At 45.9% G+C, this 17,008-nt stretch overlaps 1 protein-coding gene across 9 annotated transcripts in view; it reads right to left on the minus strand.

Moving 5' to 3' along the window:
* The window catches only part of Pcnt (pericentrin), a 92,905-nt gene that overhangs the window by 40,342 nt on the left and 35,555 nt on the right, over positions 1–17,008 (minus strand). For 8 of the 9 annotated variants that reach the window (XM_074072442.1, XM_074072440.1, XM_074072439.1 and 5 more), the window contains 11 exons: positions 15,053–15,204; positions 14,232–14,383; positions 13,602–13,834; positions 11,803–11,965; positions 11,060–11,272; positions 6,363–6,592; positions 5,701–5,817; positions 5,576–5,596; positions 4,581–4,784; positions 2,940–3,110; positions 2,533–2,685 (listed from right to left, as the gene is read on the minus strand). In XM_074072442.1, coding sequence (XP_073928543.1) covers positions 2,533–2,685; positions 2,940–3,110; positions 4,581–4,784; positions 5,576–5,596; positions 5,701–5,817; positions 6,363–6,592; positions 11,060–11,272; positions 11,803–11,965; positions 13,602–13,834; positions 14,232–14,383; positions 15,053–15,204 — 1,809 coding nt within the window. The remainder of the gene's footprint in view (positions 1–2,532; positions 2,686–2,939; positions 3,111–4,580; positions 4,785–5,575; positions 5,597–5,700; positions 5,818–6,362; positions 6,593–11,059; positions 11,273–11,802; positions 11,966–13,601; positions 13,835–14,231; positions 14,384–15,052; positions 15,205–17,008) is intronic. The other variant, XM_074072438.1, reaches the window with a different exon arrangement.

Below are 17,008 nucleotides of genomic sequence, written 5' to 3' on the forward strand. Positions count from 1 at the left end.
TAAGTGTATGTGTGTTCACCTTCTTGTTGCACAAGCAGAGCGGTCTCCCTCCCTTGACAGTTTCTAATCTGTGCCCTACTAAGATGGCTCCAGCCAGTAAGCAGAGATGAGCACTTAGAGGCACATGTGTGAGACAGGGCTGGTCTTGCTGAGACCATCACGCACTCCACCCACTCCAGGATCTGTGCACAGTGAAAAGAAAGTCTTAACTTTGCACTGGGGTTGTGTCACTGAGGCCAGGCCCCGCAGGCAGATGCTCTGTCTGGGCCACTAGCACTGCTGAGAACAACAGCCACCAGGTAAGTAGAAGAAAAGTCTGAGTGTCACTGGAACTCTGTGTGTATGTGTGTGTGTAACAATAAGATGACGAATGTAAAAAAAAAAAAAAAAAATCTCACAACAGTACCAAAAAAACTGAAATATTTAAGAACATATTTAACAAAAGAGGGACAACACCTCTTTATTGGAAACTATGGACAACTAAGGGAGAAAATGGTAAAGTTTTTAAAAATCAGCTATCCCAGTATTGGAATAGACAACACAGAAGGGACAATGCATGCTGAGAATTAGGTGGTGGGATGTGAAAAGGAAGCACAGAAACAATTACAAGAACCACCATGCCACAGAGACAGAGAACTGTCCTCCTAGAAACCCAAAGGAGCCGACACCAGAAGATGGCAATGTTCACTGATATGAAATGTGGTAGAGAACACACTGAATACAGTTTCCTTGGAAGACCAGAAACTAAGCCAGAGTCAGCCCTTTAAATGGAATTCTAGTTGCATTTATTATATAAAGCAAAACATAAATTACATCTACACCTTTACAAAAAAATTCTAAAAAGTAGAATTATAGAAAAAAGGAGACATTTAGATCTGCACATATCTAGAAATGAACAAAAATTGAAAAGAAAATGTCCGAGATTATCTCTATAAAGCTTTCCTTCCCCTGCACCCCTCCAATACTAGGGACTGATCTCACGGCCTCAATTACCACTTGAGCCACATCCCTCAATTCTTTCCCTTTAGTTTGCTTTTGAGATAGGGTCTCATGCTTTTGCCCAGTTCAGCCTTGGACTATGGTCCTCCTATCTCCACCTTCCTAGCAGCTGGGATTACAGGCATGACCCACAAAGCCCAGCAAGATTTCTATTCTTAGTTGAACTAAAACATTGTCCTTATCACATAAACTATTTTAATACATTTTTCATTATATAAAATTACATTCACATGACAAATTCTGTGAGCAATTTCAAATTCACCTAACAAATTCTTATTTGCACTAAGGCCAAATAATAGATACAACTCATCACTAGTTTTAAAGGCATTGTTAAAGTAACACAGAAGGGTATTTTAAATTTTTACCAAATATACAAGTTACCAATAGCATTAATATCCCCGAAGCCTCTGTCACTGGGAAAAATGAAGACGTGAACTTGCACGTAAAACTTCCCTTCACCCCTAAGACCCCATGGTCCTTACACCTCCTCCACAATGAATGAATGTGCTATCTGTATTGTGCAAGGAAACAGCAACTGCAGGTCATATCTACACATCACTGAGGCTGCGATACAGATATGATCATGCTGGAGCATGCCAAAGACCCCTGGCATGCATGGGGGCACTGCTCATCCTATCTGAGTGTCACAACAGTGATAAAGGCAACAGAGCATTGATGAATGAAATATTCCCTGATCTTGGAGAAATAATGTCCTAATTAAACAGGCATGCAGGGTGGGGGATGTGGCTCAAGAGGTAGAGCATTTGCCTACCTACTGAGTTAAATCCTTTATCGCCAAAAGAAAAGAAAGGAAAAAAATAGAATAAATAGGTCCGTAGTTTTAAATTTGAAAAACTGGAAATCTGGAAATGTTTTTCTCCAAAAGTTATTTCTTTTAAGATGTGTGTGTGTGTGATACTGGGGGTTGAACTCAGGGCTTCTGAGAAATACCTCCAGCCCAAGTCCTTTCTTTAAAATGGCACATTAGCTTGGTTTTCCAGACTCAGTGACTGCATTTCCTCAGGCCACATGACTCCACACTATCCACTCATGGGGGGTAACAGGTGCCAGTGACATCACAGACCACCACCAAACAATGTGTTTCAAAGGCCAACTTCTAAAATCACACTTCCTTCCACACCAGCTCTGCTGCGTAGAGGTTGTTTTCTTTATTGCATTTGAAATGCAAAATGCAATGCAAATGATGGAAAAGATGTAAAAACAGGCTCTTCCCATTGGTAGAAAGGATGCACCTGAAAGACCCAAGTGATAGCTTGTCTCTCTACTCAGTCACCCAAAGGATGGAGGAGCCTTCCCCACAGTGTCATCTGACAGCAGTGCTGCAAACAGGAGGAGAGCTCAGGGCACAAGGAGGCTACTCCTTCCTCAGGTACAGGTGCCAGAACTTCCTTGACTATCTGCACAAGGGCTCTCTTATGCTTTGGAGAGAAGGTTTGAGGGGGCTTGCAGTGGCCCCAGCACTTACATAATCAACATAAAACTTAGGTCTCCAGGAAAATCTTTTCTGTTTACCTTTAAACTGGCATTCTCCTCTTGAAGTTCTTGGATGTTAACAGGAATGGGGTTGTTCTGTATCTCCAGTTTTAAGTTCAGATGTAGTATTTCTTCGTTTTTACTTAGTAAGTCAGCTTTAATCTTTTCTAGCTGTTCTTTTAAGTCTGAAACCTTTCATTAAAACAAAAGAAATTTTGAAAATTATCCAATATTTTAATTAAATAATTTTAAAATAGCTTAGGAAGGTCTAAATGTATATTACTATCCTATACTGACATAAATTGACAAAATTGCAAAGAATATAGGCTACTCACAACCCTGTCACCTACTTCTGGACATCTAGTCTTCTATACAAAAGTGCCCAGGGCCATGAGAGGAGACCAGGGCCCACAGCTGGGCAGTCCCACAGGACCCACGCAACTCACCTCGGTCTCACGCTGCAAGAGTGTCCTCTGTGCTGTGTCTAGCTGGACTTCTAGACCCTCAGGAGAGCTGCCTGAAGGAGGCATGGAACAGCTGCCTTCATCGAGCCTAGACTGTGACATGGGCGTCAGCAGTGAATCGCTCACCTGCTGTCCCTTCAGACTCTCTTTATCCTAGGCAAGGGAAAAAAATGTAAAATTTTCAGGGACTCAAATTGCTGTTAAAGTATACACCATCCTAAGCGCTCCTGAAACACAGGGTACCCCTGCCCACACCTGTGCACACCTGTGCCCACCCTCTGCACACATATGCTCAGTGGCTCTCCAGACAGAACCCAGCTGAGCTCCAGATGACAACCACCTGGTATACAGAGAGAGCCACATACCTGCCTATGAGTCTACTGTGAGACATCCCTAGCAATCATTTAACAAGGTACACAAGTATTCACTAGGCTACCACCAACTTAAAAATACCAGAAAGAAGATGACAAAAATAGAGAATGGCTAATATTATATCCATGTGATAAATACCAACAACCATGAAAAAGTCTCCAGTGAACTTTTACTATGGAGGAAATGCTCATAAAACAGGAGGCGGAAAGACACTGCACATGCGGCTATGTGGGTGATTCAATTGGAAGGAAAGGAAGGGCACGCTCGGTATCTGCAGCACTAATAAGCTCAATGATGTCTGCTGAGTGAATGAAGGAGAGCTGGCAGAGTCCTGCAGTGAGCCACTAGGAAGTGCATGACGTGCCAGACCAGGGCAGGACCTCTACAGGCCCAGGAGAGCCAAAGCATCAGGAGACACGCAGAGATGTGAAGGTTTCAGTGTCCTTCCCAGGAGGGGAACCGTGTGAACAGTGTCCTGTGGATTTCACACTCCCATCAGCACTTAGAATCAGACATGTTGACAAAAACTCCAATACCATCCCTATAGCAACATGGTTGTCTCAGAGCCAAACTTCTAATTCTCAAATAACATTTCTCCCTGGGCCTTACTTTTTTTTTGGTGGCAGTACTGGGGTTTGAACTCAGGCCTCATACTTGGTAAGCAGGCTCTCTACCTCTTGACCCAGATCCCCAGTGCTTTTGCTTTAGGTATTTTTCAAGTAGAGTCTAGCATTTTCATTTTTGCCTGAGGCCAGGCTGGACTGTGATCCTCCTATTTACACCTCCCATGCAGCTGGGATGACAGGCACATGCTATCATGACTGGCTTCTTGGTTTGAGATGGGGGTCTCAAGAACTTTTGTGCCCAGGCTGGCCTTGAGCCATGTTACTCCCGATCTCTGCCTTCCAAGTAGCTGGGATTATAGGCACGAGCCCACACACAAAGCTGGGACTCATTTTTCAAACAGCTTTTTAACTGCCAGTGACAATAATAAATGAAAAGTCAGAAGTTCAATTCCTAAACTAAAAAGTGATACACAAGTGCTTCCAGGAAATCCAGCAAGGTCAGTAAGGAAGTAATCCTTAATCAGACTAGTAGGCCTGCTAGTCTGAACCACAAAGGACATCTGGCAGCCTCCCCCTCTACCTGCTTCTGCATGGTGGGTGCAGTGGGCATGCCCCATGCCCACCTTCATACCATGCATGCCCCAGCTGCCCACTATACCCTGACTAGGACATCCAGCCACTTTACCTGTAGTTCTTTCACAGTTTTTTTCTGTTTTTCTAGTTCTTCCTGGAGTTGGGCCACTTGTCTTAGGGTGTTGGCGTTGGTCTCCTCAAGACGTTTAATTTCTTCTTCCTGGATTAAGAGTTGCTGATCTGCTAACTCTTTCTTTATGATCAAGTCATTAAACCCATCTGATTTTTCTCTCAGTTTTTCTTGTAACAATTCAACCTAAGGACAAAAAAAAGTGTGAGAAATGTAATAGAGCATTAAAAAAATATCTTTCAAATGAAAAAGCATGCAACATAACTGACAAGAGAACACAAACACTGTGTCGTGGACTTCAGTGCATAATGAAACCTAAAGAAAGAATAGGACATTCTCTCTTAACAAAATGACACATAAAGACAATAACATAACACAAAATGTATTAGTAAAATGAAACTTATTTTGACAGACAAGAATGGAACACTACTTTGGCAATTAAAAAAGACTAACTATAGATACAGCAACAACTTGGAAGACTCAGAGAACTAGGAAGAGTGGAAAAAAAAAACCTCAACCCCAAACACAGTTCCATTTATGTAATACTATACAAATAACCCAATTACAAAAATAGATGACAGACTGGTGGCTGCCAGGAGTCAGGAGGGGTGTGGTGTGCAAGGGCAGAGGGAGGGTTATATTCCCTTCATCGGCCTGTGCTCCTGGACTCTACTGCTGCAAGATGTGACCACAGGGAACACAGATCTCTCTGAGTTTTACTTCTTACAACTGCATGGGAATCCACCATTTCCTCAAAATAAGTTTAATTAGAAAAAAGAAGAATTAGCAAATCAACTAGTTTCCTCTGTCAAGAGGTCACAGGCAGCCACAGTTGCAATCAAAAGCAAGAAACCCAAGCAAGAAAACGGACAGTACACATGGTCCTACCCAGCCATGCAGGGTGAGGTAGCATGACAGCAGCAAGCACTAGATATGGAGAAGGGTCTAGAAAGCAAAGGCAATACTGTCCATCCTACCTTCTCATCCAACTGCACACACTGTGGTTTCCACATGCATGGAAGGCAAAACGTAAAAGGTAAAGCTTAAAAATGCTGTAGACATTGGCTACCACCACAGGCACAGCACACAGCAGGCTACCTACCTGGCTATCAAGGAGACCTGGGGACCGTGGTCTGGCAACCTGGCGGAGCTGCCCCTCTAACCTCAGGATCTCCTGCTGAAACTCTTCGCGCTCATGCTCACGCTCAGCAGCCTGCTCCTACAAGAGGCCAGGTGTTAGCCTATGACAAACTTTCAGAGCCAAAGAATGGGGTGGGGGAGGGGATGTACATTCCACTACACACATGTCCAACCATCCAGTAATACCCCCCTCACCATGGTCATTTTTATATAATGCAGTTAAGAGGAACAGCCCTTTAGACGAAACATGAAAGAAGCCTCTGAAACAGTCACAACATTTTTTAAATGGTGGGCAAGAAGTTATAACAAGAGTAGATGGCCTAGGTCCCAGCTTCTTGCAGGGGCAGCCACACAACACCTCCTGGGATGGAAAACCACAACTCAACTGGTAGAAAGTTCTCCTAAGACCATAGGAGGGAACAAAGGCCAAGAAGATAACAGAATATTTCCTCACAATTATCTTTACCAAATGTAGACAAGACCCAAATGCCCATGAGGGCAACATGGCGATCTGTCTGTACAGGGGAGTATTACATGCTGATCTTCAATGTCATGTCATAGAAGCTGTTCGTGCTATAATGAATTTTAATGATGCGAATAAAATTTATTATCCAAACTTCTTACATCCATGAATTGTCGCTGGCTACGCAAATGCTTGTCCAGGGCAGCTAGCTGCTGCTTCAGGGTGGCTACCTCCTCAGCCTGCTGGGCACAGCCCTGGTGCTGTGAGAGCTGGTCCTCCAACTCGGACTCCAAGACCCTCATCTGTGAGAGCAGAACTGCGCGATCCTTCTCCGACTGCTTCCTGGCCTCCGATTGCTCCCTGGTTAGAGATTCCACTTCCTTCAGCAGTGCTAAGGGTGCCAAGAAAACAGTCCTAGAGGAGCCCACCTCAGAGCATAGACTCATGAAGCAGGGCTTGTGAAACATGCCCTTCCTGATGGTGACCATACATAAAACAGTGCCAGACCCTGATGGACTACTCACCAGAGCCCAAATTGGGCTGGTGGTGACCACCCAGGAAAGAGTAGTCACCAGGTCCAGCCTCAACCCCTTTCCAAGCCTTTCCCTTCCAAGGGGCTGTAACACCAGGGAGGCCAGAGGCATCCTGTCTCTATCTTTAGACCACATCCTAACACACCCAGACTTTGTCAGGTACCCATGAAAATAAAGGTAAATTCCTTCTTAAAACAAAAATTTCATCTTTTAAATGAAAATTAGCTAAAATAAAAAAAATTTAAAGCCTAAGAAGAATGTATCCTGGTGTCTCAATGGCATACCAGACAATTTTCTAGGAATTTTATCCACATGAGCATTCTCTAACACAGAAACTATGGATTGTATGTCTGTCCTATTCAAACCTCTGGCTGAAATTTAATTGCCAACATAAAGTTATCAGGAGGGGGCCTTTGAGAAGGTCTGGGTCTTGAGGGCTCCACCCTCATGGATGGGTTTAATTCTTCAACAAAAGGGCTTTCAGGAAGGGGAGCTCTCTCTCCGCCCCTCTGCCTCATGCCACAGGGTACAAGGTGCCATCCTGGAATAACACAATGGCTTCCCAGATCCTGAGCCTGCCAGCACCTTGACCTTGGACCTGTCAGCCTCAAGAACTGTGAGAGGTAAATTTGTTAGTTATAAATTACTCACCCTCAACAGTTAGCGATACAAACGAACTAAGACACTGGGCAATGAGACCCCCAAGCGAAGTTGAAACTATAGATCAATAAGCATCTGGAAAAGGGGCTTGCTAATGACAAAGCTTGAGCTTTTTTATCTAAAAGCTGAAATACTAAGTTTACAAATTCTTATATTTCACGAGTTTTCAAAACTGCCAACTTTTTATGACAAGCTATCATTACTATTAATGTAACATCCTCAATAAATTTTCATGCTAAAAAATCAGCAATTATAGTAAGTTAGCCTTAAACATGCAGTTACAATGTCATTTATAATCTTTAAGTCAGCACTGCCTGCTCATGGACAACAGACACACCATCTTCAGGGCCACACACTGGAGGGAGGATGGCCCACCCACAACTCCCCTTCAGTATAGGGCCACAGCCCACAGTGGCCCTGTAGGTGCACCAAACCAAAGACCCACTAGGATGTCAGACAAGGCACAGAGCCAGAGGTGGCCCAGCCCCTTCCCTGGAGACCTTCCAGGAGGCCCTCACACAGAGAACCAGCTCAACAACCAGCACCACAGTCACAAGACATCAGTTCCTGTAAGACAGCCCAAGTAACTGCAGCAGTCATTAGAAGAAATGCTTACATCTTGCTGGAGCATTAGAATAGGATAACTTTGCCAATTTTTAATGACTGAATACTGAAGATTCTAATATTGTTTAACAGCTTGCCACAAAAGCTCTGAAGCACTTTTCCTCTTTAGTAAATATTTTCAAAATCTGATGCAAACATACAGCATGTTATGCAACAATCACACTTTGTTTTTACAAACCTGAGTCCTTATGTGCTGCAGAGACAGGAGTCCCTACAAAGGGAAACACAGAGCATCACAGAAAGGGAAACAGAATACATGGAGCAGGGACAGAAGAATAAGCAGAGAGCCAGCAGCACTCAGGCATGGATGTGGACCCTACACATCCATGACACTACTGGCTGCCCCGGTTACTGGGCTTGGTGCCCAAGGCGCTCAAGTGCTCATTTTAAAGGAAACAAATAAGACAGATAGCACCACCCTAAAGGTAGCCATAAAACACAACAAATAGCTAGAAAGCCACACACAGAGGAGGCAAGACAGAGCTCAATCCCTTCATGAATGCTGGGCTTCTCAAGGTTCCTGGGAAGTCAGTTCCATAATTCACCAATCCCAGGGAATTTAGGAGAACACCTGGGAGCCTGTGTTCAGGGAAGCCTCAGGTACAGTGCTGACTGCTGGCACAGCGTAGCTGGGGTGAACATGCACAGTACTGCAATGCCAGGGTTTAAGAGGCCATAGTGAGAATTAATGCAGGGTAAACACTGCCAAACAAAAGCCAGCTAAGAAGAACACAAAGAAGTAACAACAGCTTCATAGTAACAGGGCACAGTGGAGGAGGACAGGCAGCCTGAGATGGAAGGGCCTATGATGACAGAGCACAGTGGAGGAGGAGAGACAGCTGAGATGGAAGTGCCCCAAGAGATGTTCCTGTAATGGCCCAACCTCAGCCATGATGTTCCTGTAATGGCCCTGTCCCTCTGCCTGGGACAGGTGGGCCCAGTCCTGCCATGGTGCTACCCAATGATTCAGGCCACACTGAAACAGGGAGCCAGAGACAAAGAGGTACAGGTGTAATCACAGAGGAGCCAGGCCCTGTGTAGCACAGCTACAGTGCAGCCCAGGCACCCAGCTGCAGCCTCATCACCAGATCACACCTCATCTACTGCACTTACAATAATAAAATGCAAGGTCTCCAGGGAGGGTGCAGCCTGCTGGCCCAGCAGCCTGGTGACTATGGAAACAACCTTGAAATGAGGCAGGCATGGGGTTCTGTACAGGGCAGTGCTAATCCATGACGATCGCTCCAGGACGATGGAAAAGGAGATTTAACAAAAAGCAACAGACCTGATACTGAACAGACAGAGTGGAGAACCCACCATGGACACACAATGAGACAGGGAAGCCCCATGGGTTTTCTGAAAAACCTAAAAAGCAGAATAGGTGATACTTATGACCTCAGGACCTCAAGGAAGAGAAATGGACCTAGAGTCACACATTTCCAGCTATGCCTTACAGAAGGATGAAGGGAGCAAAGGAACAGTCAGGCATTCAGGCCCAAGAAGAAGCATGGAGTCCCAAGGTGAAGAGGCCTGGACACCACAGGAAAGAAACTCAGCTGGTGGCACACAGCTTCACACCTGCAAAGGCAGGTCCTATCCATCACAGCAAGGCAGGAAGGAGAGATAGGACAGAGGGAAAAAAAGAAGGTGCAGGGGACAGGAGTAAATCCAAAGGCTATAAGCATAGGGACAAAAACTGGTAAATGGACCAAATAAGATACTCACTGATGACAGTTTTTTTTTTTTTAAAGTCATTGAAGCTGAGTGCCAGTGGCTCACATTTATAATCCTAACTACCTGGGAAGCTGAGATTGGGAGGATCAATGTTTGAGGCCAGCCCAGGCAAATAGTTCTTGAAACCCATCTCCAAAATAACCAGAGCAAACTGGACTAGACATGCAGCTCAAATGATAGAGCACCTGCTTTGCAAGCATGAAGTCCTGAGTTCAAAGCCCAGTCTCACCAAAATATAATAATAAAAAAAGTCATTGACTCATTATCCATAAGAGATACAATTAAAATGGAAGAAAAGAAGACTGAAAATAAAATTAAAAAGACGCACGGGAAATAAGAGATACAAGGAGCAAGCCACACATGTCCTGGGCAAGCATGACACAGACATGGAACTGTTTCTGACAAATCAGCATTTTAAGCTTCTTCTGTTTTGACCACTTACATTTTAAATATTTATGATTAAAATATCTAAAAATCTGGCCAGATGCGGAGGCACATATCTTTAATCCCAGCACCTGGGAGGCTGAGGCAAGAGGATCTCAAGTTTGAGACCAGCCTGGGTTACATATGGAGACCTAAGAAAGGAAAGACAAGAAGGAGGGAGATGGAGACCTAAGAAAGGAAAGACAAGAAGGAGGGAGAAGAGGAAGGGAGGAAGGAAAAAAGGAAGGAAGAAATTTAGTGATTTATTAATAGCTCAATGGACTTGAGGGGAGAAGCTCTGCTATAAAATTGAGTGAGAGAGCTCCCTCTTTGCTCCCTGGCCACCACGAAGTGAGCAGCTTTCCTCTGCCACACACTCTTGCCACACTGCCTTGCCACAGACCTAAAAGCAAATGGGCCAAGCAACGATGGACTGAAACCATAAGCCAAAATAAACCTTTCATCTTTTAAGTTGTTTTTTTCAGGTATTTTGTCACAGTGATGGAAAGCTTACACACATATGAATCAGACACAGTTATTTTCAGTACAATTTTAGGTCAGTTCATTTTGTAAGATCAATACTTTTGAATCCACTGCTGTAGGGGTGCTCACTTCTCAGAGGCACAGAGAGCTTATCAACATTGCCAACCATAATGACCATCCTCCTCTGACCACTGCAGAGCAACTGGACACTACATCCTGTCCAGTCACCCATCCAGAGCCAGCCCTTTTAAGTCAAATGTCTACCAGCACAGACCCTGCAGAAGGGTTTGCTTTTTGTTATGTTTACCTCTACAAACATCATGCTTCCATGCAAGCTGGGATCTGCTTCAGCATTCCTCCCCTACCCCGCCACTCTGCACTCTACCCTCCACATTCCATACCCATTTCTCTTGCTTCTGCTTCAGCAGCCAAGGCTTCCTTCTGGCTCCACAGGGTGGAACTTTCATGCCTCAGAGTGGCCAGTTCCTGGTCTGCCTGATGTAGTTGCTGCTGCAGGCTCTCCAGCTCTAGGACCAGCTGCTGCTCTGATTCCTCCTTCCTGCCCAGTGCCTCCTGCAGATCTGCTTTCTCTACTTTGAATCCTTCAAGGAGGCCTGAGAAGAAGAATGAGCAAGGCTAGGATGCTCCCTGCCAGGGGCCTTGAGTGGGAGTGCCAGGAGGTCACACTGCATCACTGCTGCAGGCACTCGTTCAAACAATCCCTCCTCCTCCTGCAGAGGAGAGGCCTCCAGACAAGGTCAGCCTCCTGAGCAGGGCTGCATCCCAGTGATCCCACCCATCTGTGTTGAGATGCTGAAGAGGGGTTCTCTTATGCTAGGACAGCCATGGCAGAGCGCCAGGTGACTGTTAGGAAGGACCATGTGCCGTCGGCACCCCCACACCAATGACCCACAGAGCACAAAAGCTCAGTGCCAAGATGGTGGCTGCTCTAGGGCCACCATCTATAGCCCTCTAACAGCCCTGCAGCAACCCAGAGGGCCCAAGCCACCACCTCTCCCAAGTGGAACTTTCATTGAGAGACATCACTGGTAAATCACAGGGACGCAGTCTGTAATTTTTGCTGCTAAAGATCCTGCTTACCACAGAAGAGCCACACATCCCTGCTGCATAGTATGACACTCACCCTCAGCTGTGTGTAGCTCTAGCTCCAGCTCAGCCTTGGCGGTGCTCTCCTCCCTAAAGTGCTCCAGCATCTCCTGCTGCCTCTGCAAAAGCTGTGCAGTCTCCTCGTTCTTATGGAGAAATTCTTTCTCAAAGTGAGAATGCATCTGACGTGCTTCCTCCAGCTGTTAAAACACATTTGGGAATCAGAACTGAAAAGTGGAAATAATTAAGCCTAGAGGGAAAAATAAAGAGAGACAAAAAATACTGCCCCAGGCCCTGGGACCAGTGCAGGAGAAGCACCAGGTTCATCCTAGCACTCTCCTCACACTCAGATACATCACCAGGCAGTCCCCACATGGCTAAGGGTCCCTCCTCAGCAACCTTTACTGCCCTCTGGCTCAGCCCTCATCCCTCTCTCTCTTCCTCCCTGCACTCAGGGGCCCCATGACCTCTGAACTTGAAACACCTACACCCCTCTGTCCTCTACAATGCAGCACTCAGACCCAGGTCTCCCTCGGCTCCCCCCTAGTTAACAGAACTCTGGCCTTTTCTGGAGCTCAAGTTGTCCACTGGTTTCTAAGGAGATCTTTTGCTTCTGCCTTGAAAATGGTTTAGAGGCCACTATCACCCTGTTCCCCACAAGCCACCTTCCCACAAGCTTCTGCCCTCTCAAATACCTGCCCCTACCTACAGCAATGAACCATGTAACCCACAAGTGCACACAACCCTTATACAACCTGTAGAGGAGTTCTTCTGATCCAGACCCCACTCACAGCTTCCTGCCACCCACCCTGCATCAACTCCAGACAGCTCCTGTGCCTCCCAGGCTCTGTCCCCATTGATGGGAAGGCCCCCACCCTCAGTACCTTCCCATTTCTTCCCCTCAAAAAACACAGCCTCCATGAGGCAGGGTTTTTAACAAAGAGTGTGACCCCATGGCAGCCCAGGGCACTTTCTCAGACATCCCCACCATGGAATGTGATCCTACAGAAGTGAGATGCTCTCAGAAGGAGTGGCTTCCATTTAGTTCCACTTAGGGCCATCAAAAGCACCTGATTACATACAGGTTAGATGCCAGTCAAATCTGTCAGCTCCTGAGAGAGGGCAGGAGGGTGCACAGGGAGAATAGGATGAAGAAAAAGGCAAGCAGGCAAGAAGGCAGCAAGAAAAACTCCAGGTCTCAACACCAAGGAGAGAAAATTCACTCAATAGCAATGCTTCACATAGAAATGCTTATTATTTTTTAAGTGGAGTAACTTTTATTGATTTCCACATACTCTATTTAATGTACTTTCTGATAGCCTAAAAGGTTCTAAGAACTAACAAAAAATTCCATTCCTCAATATAATTTTAAATATGAAAACTGTGGAATTGTAGTCGTGCATGAAATGAGGTAAAAGTAAAAAGTGTGTTTGAGTTTTAACTCAGTCAAATAAACTGAGATTCTATTTATCATCCACAGCAAGCACTTCTTAGAGAACTGTGGTTCAAAAAAGACTCCAGTTGAAGAAGAAGCATACAAGAGAATGCTGTCAGTAACAGAGATCAAAATCAGCACCAAGGGAAGGTGCTGATTTTTTGGTGGGAGCGTCTATCCCTCAAAAGCCTGGTGGATGAGGGGACGAAGGCATCCTGGAAGTCAGATGTGCCCGGAAAATGAAGACTCACCCCTTCGTAGGCTGCAGGGTTTGGCTAGAATTAGAAATACTACAATGGCAGTACCCAGCTAAGTGCCCAGAAGCCACTGTCCATTAAACTCTGCCATCCAGTCTGCTCACTAATCCACTGGCCTCCATGATGACGTGCATTGAGCCTCACCTGCCTGGAAGAATCCAGGGCCATCTCTAGGAGGCCATCCACAGCTATGCCAAGGCTCTGGTAGACTCTCCTAATGGGCTGCTCACATTCCAGTGTACTTTCGGGACTCATTAAAAAGCTTTCACATACATGACTGCTAATTTCAGCCACTGAAGATATCTCTTCCCCTTCAGATAAAGTTCTGTCCAACTCCAGCAGGGCCTCATCAGACCACATTTCATCAAGTGCTGGAGCTACAAGATAAGCAAATACAGACAACCAAACCCCCCACTAGTGAACACCCTGACCCAGTTACCTCCCTAGGACCAGCACACTCTCCACTCCTTGAGTACCCTGACCAAGCCATAGCCCTTAGGGTTCACACACACACACACACACACACACACACACACACACACACACACACACACACACTCTCTCTCTCTCTCTCTCTCTCTCTCTCTCTCTCTCTCTCTCTCCAATCCACCTCCTAAGCAAAACAGTAACCCACAGGTCCAGGCAGTTCTACCTAGGCCCAATTCTTCCCCTCCCCGAGACTGGCCACTGGCAAAGAACAAAGAAGTGGTCCTTCTTAGAGCTTCCCCAACCCACTTTCCCCAGCCCCCATGTGATCCATTCTGGTGCATGCACCTGCTGCTGGGGCTTGGCCTTCTTCTGCGGCACCCATGTGGTCCAGGAAGAGCCCCACACGCTCACCAATCCGGCTTTTCAGGGTGACAGCTGCCTTCAGTGTCTCTCCAAACAAACCCAGCAGCCTTCTCAGGGCATCACGGAGTGCTCTCCTAAGATGAGGGAACCATGGTCACGAGAGCCACTCTGCAGTCTAGGGAATCCCCTGGCAGGGTCACTAAGGCCTGGGCTCAGGACACAGAGGACAATGATTCCTGACCCTGTGTGCTCTAAGTTATGTAAGAAAGACATGCATGGCATCAAGTAGGATTCTGCTTCTGGGTGGGCAAGGATGGGATTCTAGCACACAGCAGGACTTCAAAGGGACACAATGGGGTTTTTGGGAAAATGTGAAGATTTGGCAGAGCAGGAGTGCAGGTATTTATCATATTCCTTACAACATTTGTTGATGTTCAATTTTTTTTTCTTTTTGGTGGATTTGGGGTTTGAACTCAGGGCTTCATCCTTGCAAAGCAGATGTTGCACTGCTTGAGCCACACCTCCAGTCCATTTTGCTCTGCTTATTTTGGAGATGGGGCCAGGGGGGTCTTGTGAACTATATGCCCAGGCTGGCCTTGAACCTCAATCCTCCTAATCTTAGCCTCCCAAGTAGTTAGGATTACAGGCATGAGCCACAGGTGCCTAGCTGATGTTCAAATCTTTTGAAGTGAAAAGAATGACATGGCCAGCGTCTCCATCCAACAGGTGTGGATGTGCACAGGAATCCCACAGGGAGCACAGAGGGTTGGGAAGAGGCAGCAGCACAAAAAGGACACACTGACCCTTCACTCTGAGACAGGTCCACATCTGCCCTGAGCATGCAGATGAGGTTAGCACCCTCCTGGTTCTCTCTCTCACGCCTCTGCTGCAGCCTTTCGAGCTCAGCGCGGCACTCTTCTATCTCCTGACTTAGGGATATGACTTGGTCTTTCAACTGTTGAGAAAAAGTGTTAAATTTCAGTTCAAACAGCTTACAAATACGTGGCTGCAGGGAGATTCCATTGTAACTTTCATGGTCACAGTTAACAGAAATACGACAAAAAGTGAACAATATGGTGAATAAGGGTGGAAATTACTTTTAATGGAAAATTATTAATAGGGTTCTTTCCTCCAATATTCATCCTTGAAGAATTTATCACATATTGAGAGAAATCAACAACACCAAAAAGAATTTATCACAAAAAAAAGTATGAATAACCCCAGACTGCCCCCAACACCAGGGAAAGGAAGGAGTAGATTCACAGAATTCACTTCATAAATAAAAGAGTTCAAAGTAAAACCCATATAATTTGGCCATTTGCAATAACATCAATTGCCAAGCAGTCAAAGATCCTTGTTCACGTGTCTGTCTAAAAACAAAGACTTAGCACCTCAGCAGTACATGCCAGGAGGCAGACCTACCAGCTGTCCCACATATTGCAGGCTGCTGGGGGTTCCCCAGGCAGTCACTACAGATCTTGGAAATCTTGTAGAGTTCAGCTTGGAAAACATGACAAGGGAAACACACCAGCAAGAACCCATAAATTCAAGAAGGACCTGGGTCATTCACCAGTGACAAAGACTTCCTAAGACTCCACAGGTTCACCAACGTGAACACAGGCATCCACCACGTAAAAAAGCAGAGGAAGCCATGACAAAGCACGGTCACATACTCCCTGGAGATGCCAGACACCACCCTCTTGGACAGCTTGGGGCGGCCATCCCTGTCCACGGCTGCTTCAGGGCAGGAAATGGCCAATGGGCTCCAGATCAGGAACAGAGGGAGGAGCTAAGGGCAAGTGGCCTTCAGGTAGAGAAGCCACGTGCTGCTGCAGCACCAAGCTGGCAGCAAATCTCACCCCAGAGAGGAAAGTGGCTAAATGGGTGCAGAGGACAGGCAGGGAGCCAGTGAAGGGCCCAACAATAACCTTAGAAGGTAGAGAAAGAAATCAAGGACCATAGGAAAAAAGAGAGTGCAATTCTGCAACCAACTTACTGAAGGGAACAAACATTAACTGTAAACTGTGTCAATGGAGGACAAAGAAAAAAAAAAGAAGATTCTATAAAACCATTGGCTGAGTCAGACTAAGACATACAAGTGACTGGGAAAATTAAAGAAAACAGAGTAAGTAAACTGGGAATTTTGAGTTTCAAAATGGTAAATAACAGGCTGGGGTTGCAGCTTAGTCAGAGAGCACTTGCCTAGCATGCTTGAGGCCCTGAGTTCGATCCCCAGTACTGAAACAGTAACAAAAAAGGTGGCAAACAAGGACCAAAGGTGTCCAAGAGACAGTGGATGGACAGCGTATGTCAAATGCTGCCAGCACACAATATTCCAGACTATTCAAGGCAGGGCGATGTCCCCTCCCAGGGGCTGGCATGCAAGAGATGAACAGGCAAAGGATAGCTGGGGCTGGCCTGGTCTGCATGAAGCTCCCACCCAAAATTGATCATCCCTGTGACAGATGGCTGATTCCACTCACAGAGCTGACAATCACCTGCCAAATGCACTCCCTCCTCTCACCAAAAGTACATGGGTGGGAGGTGGCTAAGAGAACTCTAGTAGCACTGACCAGGTAAAGAAGTACAAGCAAACACAGGATTAACTGGATTAACAAAAGCAGAAAATAGCAACCATCCCATTAAAGATTTAAAAACCTAATTGGCACCTTAAAATCTTACTATTGCTGGGCACCACTGGCTTACGACTGTGATCCTACTTATTTGGGAGGCTGAGATCGGAAGGATCACAATTAGAG

The sequence above is a fragment of the Castor canadensis genome, chromosome 5 (genome assembly GCF_047511655.1).
Source record: "Castor canadensis chromosome 5, mCasCan1.hap1v2, whole genome shotgun sequence".
In the NCBI taxonomy this organism is placed as follows: domain Eukaryota; kingdom Metazoa; phylum Chordata; class Mammalia; order Rodentia; family Castoridae; genus Castor; species Castor canadensis.